Here is a 20983-nt window from a genome sequence, read left to right as displayed (position 1 = left end):
CTCCCCTCCGCGTCTAACAAAGCATTTACACGACACCATGTTGCTCACGTCCCTCCCTCTACCTGGAATTACTGCACGGCACTTACGCAACTAGCTTTTCCATGCAGTCATTTTGGGCCTGTGTCTGTCTTACACAACCCCTCCGATGCCACGGGATCGAGCCTCAGTTTGTTTTTGTTTGGTTTTTTCACCCCTGACAGGATTATGTGTTGTCTAGAGGTTAGCCAGGGTGCTCCTATTTTGGTCTTTGCGTGTGTCTGCACCGACGAGACTCACTGTACAAGCTTTTAATGACCTACTTAAGGCAACAAACCTCCCTTTCCCCTCCTCGTTTCTTTTAATGGACCTCTCTGTTCTGCGTGATAGATGTTGCATGCTCGGACGTCTATAAATACATTCAATATCCCCGTTCCCGACCCTGCGTCTCTCTGGCTCCTCGGGCTCGGTTTCATTCCAGAATCGATGCATATCTATGTTTCCATCCAATTGGTTGGACTCCTGATTCCATATTGCATGCTGAAGGGCGGTTATTAAGGTTCAGCTTGGTGGACAGAAACAGATAACACCCGTGCCTGTTTTATTTCAGTCGTACGTACAGTTATACACACACGCCTCACAGCAGCAGGCCAACAGTCTTGTCTGTGTTATTACCGGTGATGGATGTGTGTTATCTCGAGCGTCCCTCTGATGCATCAAGAAGCGCTGACCTGTCTGTGTCAGACCTGGCTGGCCACAGGATTTATGGGCTTCATCTGGTTATGGTCTGCTGATGAAGCTGGGTGTGTGCGAGAGAGAGAGAGAGAGTGTGTAAGCACACATTTGATCAGGCGAATCACCAGCCGGCTGCTAATTCCAAGCCACCTTGAACCTGCTGACGCTCGCGTAATAAAAATCTGACCCGGAAATCAAAGCAGAGACCACGCCCACCTGCGACTCTGCTGCTGATCGATTTGTTTCCCTGTAACGAAAATTTCATGTGAAAACATTCAGATGCAATTCTGTGAGCGGCTGAGGTCGGCTCGTTTGGTTTGAATATATTTGCATGCAGAAAAACTCATTTAGGGAAGCATTCCATCATGTTACGCAGAGTTTCGGCTTCACTGGCTCTCCCTGATTCTTCATTCAGTGAGATGATTGAAGGACGTATCCGTGTGTAAACTCGTTAAATGGCATCCATCAATTACTGTTTCTCCTCAGTGGCTTAATGTGTTGATGATGAGGGGAGAGGAGAGAGGAAGAGGAGTATGAAGGATAAAAAGAGAGAGAAGAGAAAAGCTCTGATACAAGAAAGCTGACCGATAAGCCGATTCCTTTCGATTCACACCAGTGGCGTCGACTTGATGGTGTTTGGGAAAGAAACCATTGTCTCTCTATGTGTGTGTGTGTGTGTGTGTGTGTGTGTGTGTGTGCTGAGGGGATTGTACCGCACATCTTTGCGCATGCACGAGGACAATGCATGCAGATACCGAAAGAGAGATAAGTGCCGAATGAGAGATGTGCATGCGACAACAATATGGCCTGTCAGTGGGGCACTCCCTGGCTGTAATTAGGTCAGAGTGTGTCTTCTCTCTGGAACATTATTAGCTTCTAGATTCAAACATGATTAGGATCGGCCCCACCTCCTCACGTCATTATCAACACATGGCCGTAAGAATCCCTCTGGCCTTGTCGCTGAATGAGGCTTTTCTCTCTGACAATTAAATGAAACAAGGGGAGAACACACACATTCACACACACACACATTCACACGTACACTCGAAGACATGCCGCTTAGTCATTTCCACCGTGCACGGCAGCTTTACGTGAAGCGATGAGCCCGTCTACAGGGACTCCATTGTCTGAAGTTGTGTGCTGCATTGAACTGCACACACTCCCCCAGATGCAGTAGCAGGTTTTCACTCCATTGCAGCACTCTCTCTGTCTGCTGAATTACAGCTAGCATCAGCAACTAAGTCTGAGAGCTATTGGCACACACGCACACATATACACCCCTCCGACTGCCGCTAGAGATGGAAACGGTCTCCATAGCAACATTCCCCTCTCCTGTTTAGCGCTCCGCCAGTAGCAGGTCCACAGAGGGCGTGGGGGGTACAAAACAACAAGCTCTCACTCTCTTTTTCTCTCTCTCTCTGTCTAATATTATTGTCACTATTAAATAGACCTTCGCTCTGGTGTGTGTTTGCATGTGTGTGTATGACAGACATTATGCTATTGCCTTTTTAGCCTGGGGCTGTATAATAATTACAGTCACCATTAGCCTCTTCTAAATCCAGGCAGATGTATGTCTTTGAGGAGGAGAGGAAAAGCTACCTTAAGGGTAGGTGTCTGTTATTTACTTTTTGGTGAAACTAGCTGTGCGGAGACACTGAGAAACGATGGCGATGGGTCAGGGTTAGAGAAACGATGGCGATGGGTCAGGGTTAGAAAAACGTTGGCGATGGAGTATAAATGGAGCAATTCTTATTGCTGTTATATTTTTACCACACACACCAAAAAGGAGCATGGTTTAAAGGGTTTGTGACTGTGTTTTTTAATGAAGGAGCAGGAGAGTCACTGAGCAGCACGGGGTCTCTCAGCCAGGAGAAGAGAGATGAATGGCATTATTAGCGTGGCGGCGGCCGCGTCCTCAAAAAAGCAGGAGTGAAATTAAATGACACAGATTGGCTCACTTCAATCAGACGAGGGGCTGAATTGGTTGATATCATGCAGTTAGTCATTGAGTGGCTTCGCCGAACCCATATTTCACCACACTAGGGTATCTGTGCCGCAAAGTCCTCTGTGGGTTTGTCACGAGATCCTCCTTTCATTCTTCCCCTGACATGTCTTCTACAAGTAACTCGACCAGATGTCTCTGAATTCTTGCCTTTTTGTCTGACTGATACCTTGACAGCTTTGTGCAGGACCACGCTGACATTTTCTCCCCCTCTCTGCTCTGCTTCCTGTGTTGCAGCTGACATTATCTCAACGGTCGAGTTTAACTCATCGGGGGAGCTGTTGGCCACCGGGGATAAAGGAGGCAGAGTGGTTGTCTTCCAGAGGGAGCAGGAGGTAGGAAATGCCAACAATGCAACACTAATTATGCTGCCCTTCTGCTGAAAGGATTTGACAGCCTTGGAACATTAAAGTAGGATTGTTTGTTTTATATTAGTGGTATATTTGAAAAGGATTGCTAGATGGAAATATATATCTTAAAACCACAAACAGCTAAAATCTCCCAAAAAGCTTTGGTGCGGCCATGAAAACGAAACCATACTACATGGAGAAGCATTGTTCATCTTTTCTTCTGAATCCCAGTTAAAATGAAAGGTTTCTAATGACACCACATATTTCATGCTGAATTACAGAGAAATATGTGCAGATGGTGCTCTGCACAACTAGAATGTCACATTTCATGTAATGGAGCAACAATAAAAATGTAGCATCTTAAAAATGAATGTTGATTCGATGTAAATTGTAAACTGTGATGCTAAACTTACCATAAACTGTAGCTTCAATGAAGTGCTAAACAAGCAAATAACTAGACTTTTTCATCAAGATCCATGCATTATCCCCTGAGAAATTCACAAAAATGTCGAAAAACGCCCTATCTCGCAATCTTAAAGAAAAATTCCTGGTCCACACAGAAAAGTTAATAGGGTCTATTCTGGGCCGAGACCCATCCTGAATCAAATTCTTGTAGAAATCCAGTCTGTAGTTTTTGTGTAATCCTGCTGACAAACCAACCAACCAATCAAAAACTGCACTGGTTGAAAACATAACCCCCTTGGTGGAGGTAAAAAATATTTCTAGGTTATATACAGTGTGAAAACATCACAAAGCTAGCAGCTCTGTGAGGCTGTACTTAGGCACAGTGACAATGCTAACATCAGCATAAGCTCACAGTGACAATGCTAGCATGCTGATGTTTAGCAAGTATAATACTTCAGCATGTTCACATGTTAACATTTACTGATTAGGACCAAACACAAAGTACTCTTACTCACCGGATGTATAATGTTGGTATAAAGCCTGCCATTGGCTGTCTATGTCAGTCGGCGTTGTCCTCCCATTCCCCATATTTCCAAGCTAGTTTTTCAAAAACCCTGCCTCTATGGGAAACAACAACAACAACCTCCAAGCTAACTTGCAAACTACATCCTGAAATTAGAAAGTTACCCTAACGGTTGCTAATGGTAGGCACGTAAACAAGCTAGCTGTTCCTAACTTTTCTTTTGTGGGGTTTTAGCCATTAAATGCCAGGACTATTTTGCAGGGGCACTGCCGCTTCATTCTGGGCTTAGTGGCTCCTAAGATGATTGCAGTTGCTTCAAAATAAATCCAAACAAGGTAGAGCATTTTTTTTTATCCTTATATGGGAATGATAATGGGTGCAGTCAGACCTTTTGCGCTGTGGAGATGCAGATAAATAAAGATGCTTTTACACAAAGTGAAACTAAGGCTGATGGGGATGTCATTAGTTTTGCAGGTACAGTATCTAGACATTTAAGGGGAGATGTACATTTGCACCAGAATGATTTTTGCTCAAATGTTGAACATTATGTTCAGTATTTTAACTGATTATAACAAAGTGGTGTGAACCAATATTTAACCTTCTAGTCTCACTATGTCTCTCGTGCTCTCTGTCTCTTGCAGAGTAAGAGCCAGCCCCAGCGTCGAGGGGAGTACAATGTTTACAGCACATTCCAGAGCCACGAGCCGGAGTTTGACTACCTGAAGAGTTTGGAGATTGAGGAGAAGATCAACAAGATCAAATGGCTTCCTCAGCAGAATGCCGCCTACTTCCTGCTATCCACCAACGGTCAGTCTGTTAGCTAAGTTAGCTTACCTTACTAATGTAGAAGCAACAAACGGGGCAAAACGGTCAAAAAAAACATACATCTGTCAAGAGAGTGCGTTTAAAAATGGGCTCCGTGTTGTTGTTAGTGACTAACGGTGTCAGCTAAAGGCATGATTTATTGCTCACTTTGCAGAATGGACAGATATACAGCTGATGTAACAGGAGATGTTATTAATACCACATGAAAATGTCTTTTTGACTATTGGTGTGAACGTATTGGTGTTATGCTTGGCTGAGCAAGTGCCACCAGCAGAAGCGTCTCAGATTGAGAAGTTCATGCATGGCTGCCACAGCAGGAACACACACACACACACACACACACATATATATCAAAGCATGTGCCACCACACACTCAGACAGACACACACACACACATCAGCAGAGAGACGTCTTACAGATTGTGGACTTCATGCATGGCTGCTACAGAAGTGCTAGCGGTGGCTGGAGCAGATGGCGGAGGGTCCTGTGGAGATGGCCTCGCTGCTCTGACACCAATATTCACAGCGGAAATTAAAAGAAAAAAAAAAAACAACCCGACTGCTGCCGCCATCCCCCTTCACTAGACCGACAAGATGAGATGTAACTGGTGTTTGTGTGAAGCAGAATTGAAAAAGCGCCCAGATGGCTTTGTCAGGGGGAGCGTACACTGCAGCAGGGAAATGTAGTCAAGTTGTAGATTGATATCAGTGACATCAGAATGTTCACAGGAGCCGCCATTCATCATTCTCGCTGGCTCCTGCCCAGCTACATGCCAGATTGGCCGCCCAACCCCCCGCATCCATCTTGTATGTGAGATACACTGTAGTGAGCCGTGATCTAACTGTATGTTGTGTGTCTGTTTGTGTGTGTGTGTGTGTGTGTATGTTTGTCTGATGTATCCATCCCAGACAAGACAGTGAAGCTGTGGAAAATCAGTGAGAGAGACAAGCGCCCGGAGGGCTACAACCTGAAGGATGAGGACGGACGGATCAGAAACCCGTCGACCATCACATCGCTACGGGTAAGAGGTCACACAACACCAACAGGTCTAACACCACCCAAAATGTCACATGGAGTCAGGTAGCGGCTCTATGTCCTGTCGTGCTGGTGTATGAAAATTTTACTGTTTGGCTCTGAGTCAAACAGCAGGTCATGATCGGAGCAGAAACAAAAACAAAACATTTCTAACTGCAGCCTCGGGCCTCTTCTAGAGGTAGAAAATGGAAGCACATAAGATGTTAATTTGATATAAATGTGAAATATGAAAACTTACAGCAACAACGTACATAAATATTTAATCAAAGTGGATGATTTCAAATCCCCACAGTGCACTATGAACTACAGTGCTGTCAAAGTCATCACGGTTCCAATGCTGATGCATATTTAAGCGCTTCAGTGGTTTTCAATATTGCATGTTCACCACATACTGTAGAAAACAATCCTCCAGCTTTGCCCCACCACATGTAACAAAATCCACCCACCAGCATGCATTTAAATTAAACTTGTGATTTTGAAAATGTGTTTTTTTGGTGCGGCTAAACAAACTAGATGTAGCTGTGTGCTAAATAGTAAAGCTGGTTGGTGAATTGTGTTACCTCATGAGAGAGAGAGAGAGCCAAGGTAAGCTAAGCTTATCAACTGCTGGTGCTAGCTTTAATAGATATGAAGCTAGAGCGAATGGCTGGTTAGCATAGCTTAGCATGATGACTGAAAACGAGGAAACAAATCCGCCCAACAAATAAAAATAACAAATAAAAAATGAACATAGAAAAAATGAAACTTTTTTTATTTGGTCCAGTTTAAACAAACTAGATACAGTGTGTTGACTAGTGAGCTGTAGAAGCTGGTAGGTGAATATTTTTACCTTTAGAGAGAGCTACGCTAACTATTTCTCTTTGTTTTCAGTCTTTAAGCTAACCAACTGTTATAATGGCAGATATAAGAGTGGCATCAATCTTGTCATCTAACTCTTGGCAAGAAAATAACCATATTTCCCAAAATCTCAAACCCTCCTTCAAAGGTACAACAGCTCAGAACAATGACAGAGAAGAGAAAATTATTTGAATTTGAAGGCTAAAGGTGCCAAAGCTTTGAATGTACCTGTCTTCCAAGAACGGCATGCTGACTTTTTCACAGCATTTTGACTCGTCGCAAAAGCACAAGTGTTACTAACAGCATAACTGGTGGCCTTTTTCTATTCCAGCGTCCCTGTAAGTCATGACAATGTGGCAGTGAACCAGCATGAACAATACCAGAAAACTGAAACTAATGCCGCTAAATGGAATTCAGCCATCATTCATTTTATAATTAACACCTGTGCTTTTCTTACTGTGACATGTCAAAATGTTTTAAGGTCTACCTTCAGGTTTGCACTGTGAGTAGTCTGAAGGCTGAATAAGTGCAGCTCAGTTAAGCTGATTAAAGCAAAATATAGCATTCAGCCATTATACCATGATAGCCTTTAATCCTCCCTAAACTTCTTAGAAACACACACCGACACTGATACACACATTAATATATATATATATGCTCACTTTCAGCTCACTTTTAGCTGATGAACAACACCAGCAAACACACAATCATTGGGCAAATTTGAACTTACACTGGTAGAAGAAAGTGAGGATGAGTGATCGATATGTGCACTGAGGTGAAGAGCATGAAGGGATCATCCTCTCCGCCCCCCTACCCTCTCTCATTCTTATCACCCCACTACCTCTTTAATTTTCACACAAAGCAGGCAGGCACGTAGGACAGTGTGTGTGTGTGTGTGTGTGTGTGCGTGTGTGTCTGCCATAGTAGATTAATGCTGTGTTCAGCGTGTCTGTCCCTCTTTGTCTGGCTGGCCAGGGGATCATAGCAACCTGGAGGACAGGCCGGGACTGTGGCAATCCTGTTTAGAGGCTGTGAAATCTGCGCAGGGGGGCGAAAGCAGAGGAGGAAAGGAAGAGCTTAGAAAAATCAGTCCAAAATGTAGTCAAAAAAATCACACAATAATGCTCCTTATTGTGTTATGTTAAGTCTTTCATTCAGTTTGTCCTTCAAACACAAAGTATGTCCCGCCTGTGCTGCTTTAAAAGAGGAAACAGCTTAAACATTCTGTGTTCTGAACATATTTCTAAGAGTATTTATGACTTTTTAAGCAAATATATCTTAATTTAAAGTAAACTGTTTTACTTACTGTAAGGAGGAGAGTCTATGGGGTCATTTCGAGCATGCTGAACAGTGTAACTGTCAGTGTTGGGGGTTATGGGTTAATACGGTCTGTGTCTCTCTGGACAGCTAGTGAAAGACATGGAAATGAAGTGACACCCATGGAGATACAGCAGCCTGCTGGGCTGCCATGTCTCTCTGTCAGTGCCAGCAACGGACGATAGAAAAAGGGAAGAAGCAGTCGATTTGTTCTCCTCTCTCCCTCCCCTCCCTTCTCTCTTTGTCTGGGTTTTATCTGGCCAACGGGGGGCTGCTTGCAGACTGGTGCTGGGTGTCTTTGAAGCCCGAGCAGTACTGTGCTTGTGTGTGTGTGTGAGTGTGTGTGCGTGTGTGTGTGTGTGTGTGTGAGCTGGTCTTAATTCTGCAGAGTTCAGTTATCATTCCTCAGCAGGGCCTAGCGATGCCCTCGGGCCATCTCTCTTTCTCTCACACAAACAAGAGAATGGGGGAACTTCTTCGACACTGATGGAGAGAGAGGGCAAGAGAAAGAGAGGGAGGGAGAGAGAGGGAGGGAGGGAGGGAGGAAGGGAGGCGTGATCACTGAGTAGCCGTGTAGCCAACGATATTCACATTCTGATTGAACCGGCTCATCAAACGGCCCCGGAGCCCCTCAGTCGCTGTCTCTGTTTCATTAAGATTTGTGGAGTAAATGTCAGATGAATCCCTGGAGTCATCTAGTTGTGACTCCCTCACACACACACACACACACACACACACACACACAAACACACACAAACGTGTATGCACATTCACACATACACAACAAATATCTGAGAAGGCCTCTAGGAGAGCAGCATCAAAGTGCACAAAATATCGTGTTACGCAACACGTCAAAGCCTTCGAGATGAACCCTTCTGGTTTTTCCTCTTCCTCTCCCTAACTGACCTGTCTTTCACCAATAGGTGCCGGTGCTGCAGCCGATGGACTTGATGGTCGAGGCTACGGCCAGGCGTGTGTTCAGCAACGCCCACACCTACCACATCAACTCCATCTCTGTCAACTCCGACCTGCAGACGTTCATCTCCACAGACGACCTCAGGGTGAACCTGTGGAACCTGGAGATCACCGACCGCAGCTTCAGTATCCTCTAACTCGGGTCCTGTTATTATCTATATCAGCTAAAGTCAACAGTAGTGATTTGTCAGTGATTTGGTCTTCACCGTGTGAAGCTGTCTGCTAAATATCCAGGGTAGCTGTCTGAAAGTTGATCCTTAGCGCCCGTCCCTCAGACATTGTGGACATCAAGCCAGCCAACATGGAGGAGCTGACGGAGGTGATCACCTCAGCAGAGTTTCATCCTCAGCACTGTCAAACCTTCGCCTACAGCAGCAGCAAGGGCTCAATACGCCTGTGTGACATGAGACAGGCTGCGCTCTGCGACAAACACTGCAAATGTGAGTACCAGCAGAGTGCATCATGGGAAAAATGACAAAGAAAGAAGCCAATACTTATCTTTATAGATTTCTTCTTCGTCGTCTTTTTTTCTTCTTCTTCTTTCTATGGGACTTCATTCCTCCAGCAAAATATTATCACTCTTTTTGACCAGACATCAAAAAGTGCTATAAACTCAAGAGTTAGCATGATTATTAGAATTTTTTCCACAATTTATTCTCCATCTGTCATCTAAATGTTGCTTCAAAGCCTTCTCTCTAGCAAGCTTCTGCATAAAATTAGCCTCGTTGTGATAAATAGTTAATTGAAATATAATTTGTATTATTTTATTTTCATTTTTTCTGGTTATCATCTGGTTTTCATTTTAAGTGCAGGGTCCGCAACAATTGGTGATAACAAAAAGGAATTTACTCTCTCTTAATAATTATTAATAAATGCTGCAATAAAAAAAACTTGAAAATGATCAGAGATAGACATGAAATATGGTTGCGGTTGCTGATTACAATTTGCTCTGATTTTTCCAAAATATTTTTTTTAATCTTCTCTTGCAGAAATGAATGTGATATTGTAAATATTTTAGCATCTAATTATTAAAAGTGCTGTTGTGAAAGAACAAGAAAGTACTAACAGATTTAGCCACGTATTTAAACAAAGGACGCTTGTGTAGCCATCAGAACCTCCACATTGAGTTGAGTAGTTGTAGTATTTTAAGTTTGATTAGCTTTAAACAAGGAAAGAGTCCTGTAGGTTTGACTTTGTGGACTCAGAACGGGGAAAGCAAAAACAAATATACACACAACAAGGAAGCAAATCAACACTCAGTGTTTCTGCTTCAGCTCCACCTTTGTGTTTCTTTGTGCCCCCCCCCCCCCCCCCCCCCCCCCCCGCTCAATATGCCAGGATTGATAACCCATCAATAATTCTCCCTGTGTGTCTCAAACAATGAATGGCCTTTCCTGAAGCTTAACACGGCACACATACACTTTGGATGAATGAATAATGAATACATTGACATTTTCGCTGGGAAATCAATGGCTTAAGAGCAATCGCATTAGTCCCTCATGGACACACCTTGTTGTTCAATAATGTCGCTCATTTCCTCAGACATATTGATGGGTTCACTGGACCGCTAACACGGGCCTGTTGAGTTTCACATTTATTTGAGGGGCTGAAAAAGGAGAAACGTTTGGGTTTTGGAGTAAAATTTAAGTTGTAGCGTTCACAACCATGCTCTGATTGTTTGATATTGACATGTGCGTGCCTTTACTTGACAGCTGCTTGCAGTACGCACACACACACGTAGGCACACACACACTCTTGCAGAGCAGGCAGGTGCTCTCGTTAGCCTCAGGACAGGTCTGTTGATACCGACCTACTGTCTCACTGCATGAACGCGGATGGCTCAGAGCGATGCATAATGCCCTCCCTCCCACACACATACACACACACACACAGCCCCTCCTTCTCTTGACATCCACACACACACACACACAACTTTGTGAAGCCTCTACCTTAACAACACAAACACACACATTCTACCTGCAAATCTGGGAGGATGGATGGATGGATGGATGGTTAGGGGAGGATTGCCAAAGCGTTGAGCCCCAGGACAGAGAGAGAGGGGGACCAAACAGCCCTCATGCTGACTCCCCAGGGACCCTATTATACAACGCGAGGGAGGGCAGGGACACACACACATGCATATAAACATGCACACACACTCGTACACAAACACTCATTCACCGACACACACACAAATCCAGCAGGGCTCAAATGGGCCCAACACTTTGACATTGATTTGTTTTTCTTATCCCTCCCTCATCCCCCCATTTTTTCATCTCTCACGCCGCATCCCTTGTTAGACTCCCCATCGGCACATCACAGAGCCTCAGCTGAGGAGGAGGAAGAGGAGGGGAGGGTAGGGGAGGGGGCATATTTGGAAAGATGGAGAGGAGAGAGAGGGGAGGAAGGGTGGGAGGAAAGGAGGAGGAGGAACAATAACTTGACAGCTAACGATGGAATGCCTGGCTCTTATCCCCAGCGTGCTGGCCTGCACACAGATCAGCAGCTGCCAGAATCAATATGAATCATAACCAATATTTACCCAGCATGCTGACCCATGACTGCCTCCCTAAACACACAGAGAAATAACACTGTGAGGAGATGCAGCTGCTGCAGGAAAACCCCACATCTAGGCATTGTTGTGGCTCTTACCGTTCACTAATGACGGCCCCCACCAGCCTAAACAAAATCTGTTTTGTTATTTCACACCGTGAATGATTAAAAGACTTGGAGGCGGAAAACATCTCTTTGAAGCGGCGACCTCCTACAGTGTAAAATGTGTTCGCTGTGTCAGAAGATAACCGCTTTTTGTTTTTTTTTGCTGTTGTAGACTTCGAGGAGCCAGAGGATCCGTCCACTCGCTCCTTCTTCTCTGAAATCATCTCATCCATCTCTGACGTGAAGTTCAGCCACAACGGGCGCTACCTGATGACAAGGGACTACCTCACTGTCAAGGTGTGGGATCTTCAAATGGAGAACAAACCACTAGAGACGTACCAGGTGAGCTTTCTTCCGTCATGCTTTTATGTGCCTGTTGGAAAGCTTGAAGGCTCCAAAGATAATTCTCAGCTGGTGGATCAAATCAAAACTTATTGATTTCAGACTAATCACTCAACATAATCCTGTTTCACCGTCACCCTGCCCATCTGTAACTGTGTCATCTCCAGCGATGACCCCAGGAGGGCTTATTGAGCCGACTGTCCGTAAAAAGACAGATAGCAGCGCTGCTGATGCAACCTGAAGGGCAAAACCTCCCACCGTGTGGTCACTGGGGTCAGATCCACACTGTCTTGATCAGGGGAAGCCATCTTAGGGCAGGTCATGATTGATAAGGCCATCAGCTGGGCTCAAGGGATTCTTCATCCAATTCCAGCTCCGCCTCCGCCTCCACCTGCTACCTTAGCATCTTAGCTTAGGTCACGAGGTCTGGAGGGATTACTGAAAGTAGAGCATATGGCAGCGCAGCTTATGGTTGTATGACGAACTTTAGATGCTTAGAAAGTGTGACAATAATCCACCAGCTGGTTCACACTTTCATGTTTTATTTATTTTTCAGGTTCACGACTATTTACGAGGCAAACTTTGTTCTCTGTATGAGAATGACTGCATCTTTGACAAGTTTGAGTGTGTCTGGAATGGATCGGACAGGTAAAGATTTGTTTCTTATTCATCCATGCACCCATCCATGCATCTATCCATGTTGTCTCAATAACCCTTCGCTCTGCTCTGCTCCCCCTCAGCGTCATAATGACCGGCTCCTATAACAACTTCTTCCGAATGTTTGACCGGAACACTAAACGTGACGTCACACTGGAAGCGTCCAGGGAGAACAGCAAACCCAGAGCCATTCTCAAGCCTCGCAAGGTACGACACTGCTCATCAGCACAAGTGACCTGCCATCTGGACGTCCTGCGTGTGTTTATGGCAGCTGGATTTGCTGTTTTATGTATCACTAATAGTGAGAAAACGCTTTGGGGCCTCTACTTGGCTTCAAATCCAGATTTTTAAATATCATGATGACTCAGAATAAGCTACAATATGGTTGATTATGACCTGAAATTTCATATCAAAATACCACTGCATAGACCATATTCACACTCCTCTGACATCAAACTCAGGTTGGGAAGCTCAAATGTTGTATTGCTGTGTTCAAGGGTGCAAGTCGTGTAAATGTAGGCAATCTGACACATGGTTGTCATTTCACGGCCTCCTGATTGATCAGTAACTGTAAAGACAATGCATAGTTTAAGCTAGAGGGACACCGGACCATATTTCAAGGTAAAACAACAGGTTTGATAACCAATTAGCTTCCTTTAGACTACTTTTTGATACTGTTTTGATGCGATATGATTAGGAAAGGCGTAAATTAACTCAGAAATATCAACACACATCCTGGAGACATTTGTCTAAACCAGGAAGTGAAACACACAGCATGTAATCAAACGGTAATGTAAGCTAGGCAGTTGTTGAATGCTAACGCCAGCTAACAGGTTATCAAATATGTTGTTTTATCCTAAAATATGGCTGAATGTGCCTCCAGATGTTCACTATCCATCATCCTATCAGTCGCTGATCAATTGGGAAGCTGTCTAATGATGACAATTTGCCAGATTACCTACGTTTATACAACTTGCAACCTGGAACACAGCAGCATAATATTATCACATGAATTAAGTTTCCCATCCTGAGCATGACGTTGGAGGAAAATGGCCGCCATGTTAATAAGATCTATTGGCAGTCAAAGTCACATAGTAGGATCACAACAGGCCAGAACAATGGGAAATTAATGTATTATATTAGCTGTGATAAATAAACATTTACAATAATAAATATATATACATATATATATGTATATACATATATATAATGAATATATTTTATGTATATATAATATTAATATACAGATAACTTTTTTTTTTTTACAAGAAAGTGATTGCTCTAGAGAAAGTTGGATATTCATTCATGCTAGATATTTTTGCCTCTTTTGTCTTTCTATTGCGTTGTTTTTTTTTTCACAACTAGATGACACTCAGTAGAGCGCACACATTCACCCCTTTAATAATATGAAACATAGATCTGGATTTTTTTTTATCATTGAATTGTGCCCATATAATGATACCAGCCACCTAAATGCACCTGAATTTTTTCACCAAGACCCATGCATTGTTCCCTGAGAAATTAATTAAAATGTTAAATCTCGCAGTGTGAGAAACAATTCGGGGATCTGCACCAAAAGTTAATGGGTTCTATTCTGGGCTCAGACCAATCCTCCATCCAAGTTTCGTGTAAATCTGTTCAGTAGTTATTGTGTAATCCTGCTCACAAACCAACAAACGGACACAGACACACTTCCTTGGCTGAGGTTATAAGTAGAATAGATGGCTCAATAAATAGAGCAAAGCAAACTAAGGCCAAATGATCGTTAAAGCTGCACAAATCAATATTTTCACATGACCAATGGGTCAGATTACTACCTTTATTGTGAAAGGAGTACCTCAAAATAGTGAATCCATACATAATTACCACCTGATTCTGATGTTTCTTTCAGCTGTCTGGGGCGTTTTGGCATCTTTCAGCTCATTGTTTTTTGTTTCTGGTTCACTCTCACCACTCTGACCAACATCAAAAAAAAAAGAAGAGAGAAAACGCTCTTATAAACTAGCTGTAAGGTACCTGCTCAGCAACAAACAGCACACAAACAAATTTAATAAGTGGCTGGTGCATTTAGCAGCTAAAGGCAAAACTAATAGAGATCAAACAGAGCTTTGAAGACAGTGTATATCACACTAACTCGTTGGGTGGTCAGAAACACGACTCAAATTAATGCTAATGTTGCTTCAGGTCTCCTGGATCTGTAAATTGGCAACTGTTTGCTAACACATTCGTCAACTTTATGATTCAATATAATATGTCAGTTTGTGTTTGACAGCTTGTTCTGGTCCTGTTTTAGCAAACTAATGCTTTAAAAACTGTCAACATATCTTAACTGCTCTTCATCCCTCCTGCCACCCTCCAGGTGTGTGTAGGTGGGAAGCGTCGTAAGGATGAGATCAGCGTAGACAGCCTGGACTTCAGCAAAAAGATCCTTCACACTACGTGGCACCCGCATGAGAACATCATCGCTGTAGCGGCCACCAACAACCTCTACATCTTTCAAGACAAGGTCAACTAACGGGCAGTCTGCCCCCTGCTGACCCCCCACACATGAGGGTCTGGGTTGGAGAAAGAGCGAGATGGAGCCCTTATCTACATCCTTCTCCTCCTCTCCCTGTGTCTTGTTGCTGCCGGTCTTGAATTTCGCTGCAGAGATGAATATCCAGTGACTCAACTTTGGGAAGTGATACAACCTGGATACAATTTGAGGAAAAAAGCTCCTCAAAAAATCAAGGATGGACTTTCATTCTTCAATTTGACTTCTCATTTAATTTATTTAGCCATGCGGACACCTGGAGAAGAAGTAAATCCTGTGCATTTATGCAACAAGAGGATTGCTGCATGAGTACCATGATGTAGCAGCCCTCTGCACCCTGAAGAAAGGGGCACGCTGAACATAAAGTAGAGCACACAGACAGAAACTTAGCTTACATGATGGTGGCTCATTGTCATGTAGCAACAGTGCCCCCTCTCTTTCAATCTGCTCATGCTACAGTGCATGTGATCGACCCCGTGGCCTCTAACTGAGGCAGAGTCTCGGACTGTGCAGAGTTCCTACAAATGAGGAAGAGACTGTTAATCTGTGACCCCACAAACTGAGAGTTTTCTCTGCCTGTGACACAACGTGGTCAGTCTTTCTAGTACCAATTGTGTGTCTCCCCACCTGGTGAGACTGCTGTAGTCTGTAATATGTGAATGAAGCCCTTCCGGGCTGTGTCAATGGTTTTATTTAATGCTGTTGTTTTATTGAGTCCTTCTCTCGGTCGATGAGTCTGTTTAGAAGCTGTGGTGCCTTCTTTTGGTATGTGGGGGTTTGATGTAGTGGGAGCGGGAGGGAGGGGGGGGACTGAGTACAAGGCAGGAGTGTGAATGTTTCAAATGAAATGTTAACTTAGGAAACTTTCTTTTGTTTCTTTTTTTTTTCTCTCTTTCTCTTAAAAACAAAAACAAAAAAATGCTCCACTGAGGTCCCGAAGTGGGAAAAAGTGCTTGAAGCAGTGTAGTCCAGAAGTACAGTATAGCACCGGCTACATGCTTGTGAGTTCAGGGGAGGACGCTGTGATATGTACAAAGTAATTGTTGCTCTGATCACATTGCAGTCAGTCTGATGTCATCAGTTTGCAAGAGACACGACAAAGCCACATACATTGTTTTTTTCTGTTTTGGAAGAAAATCTGACCTCCTCACCCCATTCTTTACCTTATTTGCATCGTCCTGAAAATGATCTGTAGATGGTAGAAGCGTAAACGTATCATGTTGAATTTATTGAACTTAAACTTGAGATTTTTTTGGCGTAACCTAATGCTAGCATAGCTCCTTTTGCATGCGTCGGATCTGATTCTGACGAAATTGACAGCCTGCACATAGATATTCGAGCATCTACAGATCATCTGAGGCACTATGCAAGTAAAAGCAAAAGTAGCCCGTTTAGAAATGTTTGATTTGAGACTGCTGCCGTTCCTGTCCGTGTTCCTGGTAACATTGAACAGTAGCAGGCTGTGTTTCAGCGCTCGTCTCAGATTTCTTTTAAGAGCCAACTCCCATTAAGGAAAGCAGTCAAAGGTCTAAATGAGCTCTGTGAAATCAGGGAATTATTAAGTGTGGTTCTGTTAAACAGTAATGTCTTCTAAACAACCTCCTTTGTGACACTAATTGAAACAAAAAAAAAAACCTTTTATAGCTCAGAATGTATTGAAATGCAATTAATTTACCATGCAGTCTTTATGCTTACTGGACTTTCTTTGAATAAAAAAATAAAGATGTGCAAGTTGAACGCCTACATTGTTGCATCTTCTTTGTTCACGCTGCTGACTCAAAGTGAATGTTAATCAAGTGATTCATGTCCTGACTGTGTTCAGTGCTGCTTGTGGTGCAAGGACGCCCTCTTGTGGATGAAGACTGACACATGAAAAGGAAGTCTTGCAAAAAAAAAAAAACAGGAAAAAAAAGGGAGGAAACATGATTTTCATCAACTGGACACAGTTGGTGGTTGATTTCAAATTAGTCCTTGTCAAAATTTTCTTAATTTCTTTTCATTTTTCATGTTTATTCATATCATCGTAATTAGCCGTTGTGAGAGCAGAAATCAGGCTTCCAGATGAGGGTTGCTGTCCGACACTAACAGCTCAGACAACACAGGATGGATTGCTGATGGATGCTTCATGTCATGTTCTGTTTCTAACAAACTCTTCGATGCCTTTGCTGTAAAAACAGATTTGTGCATCAGTCTCTAAGAACACCTCACTCTAATGACCACTCATTTACATTTACACAAATTAGAACGCCGATACATTCATCTATCATACTGTGCACATTATGCAGAGTTTTTCTAATTGGCCCCATGAGGCTGTAGTCGACGCACATTTTGTCAGCTGGGGACAGCAGCTGTCAATCAAAAAGCATCTTTATAACCAGCTGCAGAAGCTGAATCACTGTGTCTCAGGATAAGCCCGGGGACAGACAGGAGCTCCACTGTGATCATCGATCGTCAATCGATACCTTCTCTGATACGATTATTCTTTTGTGTTTAGATTCAGATATAACAAATCTTTCTTTTTTAGTTTTTGGAGATCTTACACCCAGATCCTTTTTCCTTCTCCTGGCTGCCTTTTTCTGATCCTTTCTTTTCGGGAAAGATGGACAAGTTGAGTGTGAATAACGCGACAGTGGTGAACAGCTCCTTAGACAACTGGTCATTCAATGACCATGGCTCATACCAACACCTGGACCCTGGGGAGCTGAGGGTCCTGGTGCCGGCTATTCTGGGAATCATCTGCGTCTTGGGTGTGGCTTGTAATCTCACTGCGATGGTGATCTTGTTCTCCAACGCTCATAGGGGCAAACTCTCTGTCATCAATTCCCTCATCTTCAACCTGATGTTTGCTGACGGGCTGGTGCTGATGTTCACGGTGCCTTTCAGGGCTGCCTCCTACTCCAAAGCCAGCTGGAACCTGGGCTGGGTGGTCTGCAAGACAGCCGACTGGTTCCTCCAGTCCTGTATGGCAGCAAAGAGCTTCACAGTGGCTGTCATGGCCAAAGCTTGCTACCGCCACGTGTCCAACCCCACCAAGCAGGTGAGCATCCACCTGGGCTCCATCCTGGTGGTGTTCTTCTTCATCTGGCTGTCCGCCTGCTCTGTCACAATCCCTCAGTGGCTGTTTGCTCGGCTGCAGAGAGGGATCCGCGGGCTGGTGTGTGTACTGATCGTTCCTGCTGAAGCCAAGGATTTCATGTCTGTGTACGTCAAAGCATACCCCCTGGGGGTCTACTGTGCACCTCTCAGCTTTGCCCTGATGTATTTCTGGAAGGCTTACGGCCAGTGCCAGCGCCGCTCCAGTAAGACTCAGAACCTGCGCACACAGATCCGATCCAGGAGAATCACCTTGATGCTGTTCAGCCTGACCGTGGCCATGGTTATTCTCTGGCTTCCACAGTGGGTCGTGTGGGTTTGGGAGCGTCACATAGCAGAGAAGGAAAGTCAAGGAGCCAAGCCCCTCGTCTCCTCGCTTCCCCTTTTTCTAAGCCTCTCTGCTCAGCTGCTCACCTTCTCTCTGTCTCTGGTGAACCCTCTCATCGTCCTGTCCCTCTCCGAGGAGTTCAGAGAGGGCTACAGGGGGCTGTGGAGGCGCCTCACCCTGCGCAAACAACCTCCCTCGAGGCCAAAACCTGGACCCCACAACCCCACGACTCTCCGGTCGCCTTGCCCCAGACCGGAGACTTCCGGCCAGCTGCAGGGGGAGAGGAGCCCTAGATCAAGCTCCAGCCAGGATCCAAGAGGAGAGGCTCAGCCCCAGCTGGAGCAGGGAGAAGGAGGGAGAGACGTAGACACAGTGAGCCTCAAAGATGGGATTGTCTTGCCTGATTTGGAGCAATTCTGGCACGAGAGGGAGAGTGGATCGCACATGGAGGAGAATGATCCCGTGCCCTGGGAGCACCAGAGCAAAGAGGAGAAAAAATAACAACCGCCTTCAAGATGATCTTATACACCATTTTCAGACAGGCTGAGTGCTACACTGAAAATCATTTGTATTCTGTCAGCTGTGTTCATGATATTATTCAAAGGTAAGAAGTACGATCAGTGTGGAATATGAGTGTGGACTATAGAGCAGGATCATCTGTATATATGATAAACATCACATAATGTGGTCTTATTGTTGTGTAATGAGGAAGAACTAGATTATAATTAGAGTAAGATGACTGGAAAGAATACAGAGTACTGTAGATATTTTCAGTATAATGTGGTTAACATTGTAAGTCACAGTTTTCTTGAAGTATTTGGCCATGATACTGCTCTTTAATTAAAGTTGCTGCAGAAAAATATGAGAATCTTAATTTGAAATCCTAACTGGGGGTAGATGTTAAAACCGTGAATGTGTTTTGCCTTTGGATAATGTTTGGATAGTGTTTGTGTTCCCTGTGCTCTTTCTGTGAGACCAGTGTTTACAATAAAGACAATTCTAAAACATGTAGCCTGTATGTGATAAAACCTGTCTTTGTGGTGTCAAAAATGTGAAAGATTAAGTGAAATATACACAAACAACTGCAGTATGGCTTTCGGCTCAGTCATGAATGTTTCCGTCATTGGTTAGATGAGTGACACACAAACATACGCAAACACACACATGTACAGTGGAGTCTTAATAGGACGGATCAGACATCAGCGGATGATCTCCCGCTGACATCGGGTCATTAAATGTATTTTCATCCATTAGAATTGCCATGGGTTCTAATTAGAGGTAAACAGCTTTGGTGTGAACTCAGATGGAGGCGTTTCAGTGGGAGTCTCATAAGGAATTCTCTCTGCATTGATCTGAATACACACGATAGGTCAAAACCTCAAGGTAAGAGGGATAAACAACATGAGCAAACTGTGCCTGAGATGATCTGTCATCGATCTGTCTGTCTGATGTAACAGCAACCCGACTGTGATGAACATTAAAGCCATGTGAAAATAATATGACTTTTTACTTGTTACTCTAATGATGTAAAATAATCTAACATGGGTTTACATTTATTAAGTTAGCATAAGAACAGGAATCTAATGACATTCAGATGAGAGCAGAAGAAAATTTAGTCACCACAGTTACCTTACACCTTTCTTTGCCCCCCCGCCTCCTCTTTATGACATTTTCCTCTCATTAATCATTTATGTTGACCTTTTATTGCCAGAGGCAAGTACCTCAATCAGAGCAACACTCACTTAACTATATAACCCTCCATCAGTCCCCGAGGTATTGACCCGGCCATAAACACTGCAGGGGAACAGCTATGAACTCATTTTTGGACTGAAATTGTAGCCTTCAATACATAAACAGAGGCATTATTGAAGGGTTATTGTACAGCAAAACACAAAAACAGTGACTGTTAACATAGTTTTCTTTAAATACATTATGGGACCACTATTTCCAGTTGTTACTGTTTGACCCCTCTGGCCCAGGCATTTACTCTGGTAAATGAGGCAGTAAATCTGCAGTTGTAGGGTTTTTATCCAATTTCAGTAGAAAGGCCTGAAGCCTCGAATCACTGGCAGGCAACTGGTTCAATCCAGGGCCGAACATCTTCTATTTAAAACATAGTGAATGGTGTTTAAAGCTCCTACATAAATTTGGAAACACCAGCCCAAGTGTTTTCCCAGATAAGACCAGGAATGTGTCAGAGCTGACTGACTGACATCTCCCCTGCTCATTCGCAGCACTGTGGGATTAACGCCACATACTACTTATATACAGTACCAACTATATACTGATGGGGGGTCTCATCTATTTCCTCTATACAGTGCAACATGGGATAATGGTGTGCATACTGACTGTTTTGAATACACTTAATTTTGTCACTTTTCAAGTGTGAGAG

At 43.8% G+C, this 20983-nt stretch overlaps 2 protein-coding genes across 4 annotated transcripts in view; both read left to right on the top strand.

The window, feature by feature from the left end:
* Positions 1-15363, top strand: part of ppp2r2ba (protein phosphatase 2, regulatory subunit B, beta a) — a 43887-nt gene extending 28524 nt beyond the window's left edge. For all 3 annotated transcript variants that reach the window (XM_073487117.1, XM_073487118.1, XM_073487119.1), the window contains exons 2-10: positions 2951-3048; positions 4633-4798; positions 5725-5837; positions 8929-9106; positions 9256-9420; positions 11811-11980; positions 12537-12628; positions 12721-12844; positions 14997-15363. In XM_073487117.1, the coding sequence (XP_073343218.1) occupies positions 2951-3048; positions 4633-4798; positions 5725-5837; positions 8929-9106; positions 9256-9420; positions 11811-11980; positions 12537-12628; positions 12721-12844; positions 14997-15152 (1262 nt within the window). In that variant the 3' untranslated portion in view covers positions 15153-15363. The remainder of the gene's footprint in view (positions 1-2950; positions 3049-4632; positions 4799-5724; positions 5838-8928; positions 9107-9255; positions 9421-11810; positions 11981-12536; positions 12629-12720; positions 12845-14996) is intronic.
* Positions 15364-17769: 2406 nt separating this feature from the next.
* Positions 17770-19092, top strand: gpr151 (G protein-coupled receptor 151). Its single transcript, XM_073486600.1, has one exon. It carries the CDS (start codon positions 17770-17772, stop codon positions 19090-19092), a length of 1323 nt encoding a protein of 440 aa, XP_073342701.1.
* The last annotated feature ends 1891 nt before the right edge of the window (positions 19093-20983 follow it).

This window comes from Pagrus major, chromosome 18, assembly GCF_040436345.1.
Source record: "Pagrus major chromosome 18, Pma_NU_1.0".
Lineage (NCBI taxonomy): Eukaryota > Metazoa > Chordata > Actinopteri > Spariformes > Sparidae > Pagrus > Pagrus major.
This window is presented reverse-complemented; position numbering and strand designations above follow the sequence as displayed.

Excerpts from the sequence above, each read along its gene's own strand:
- gpr151 (XM_073486600.1), top strand. The coding sequence starts at position 17,770 with ATGGACAAGTTGAGTGTGAATAACGCGACAGTGGTGAACAGCTCCTTA.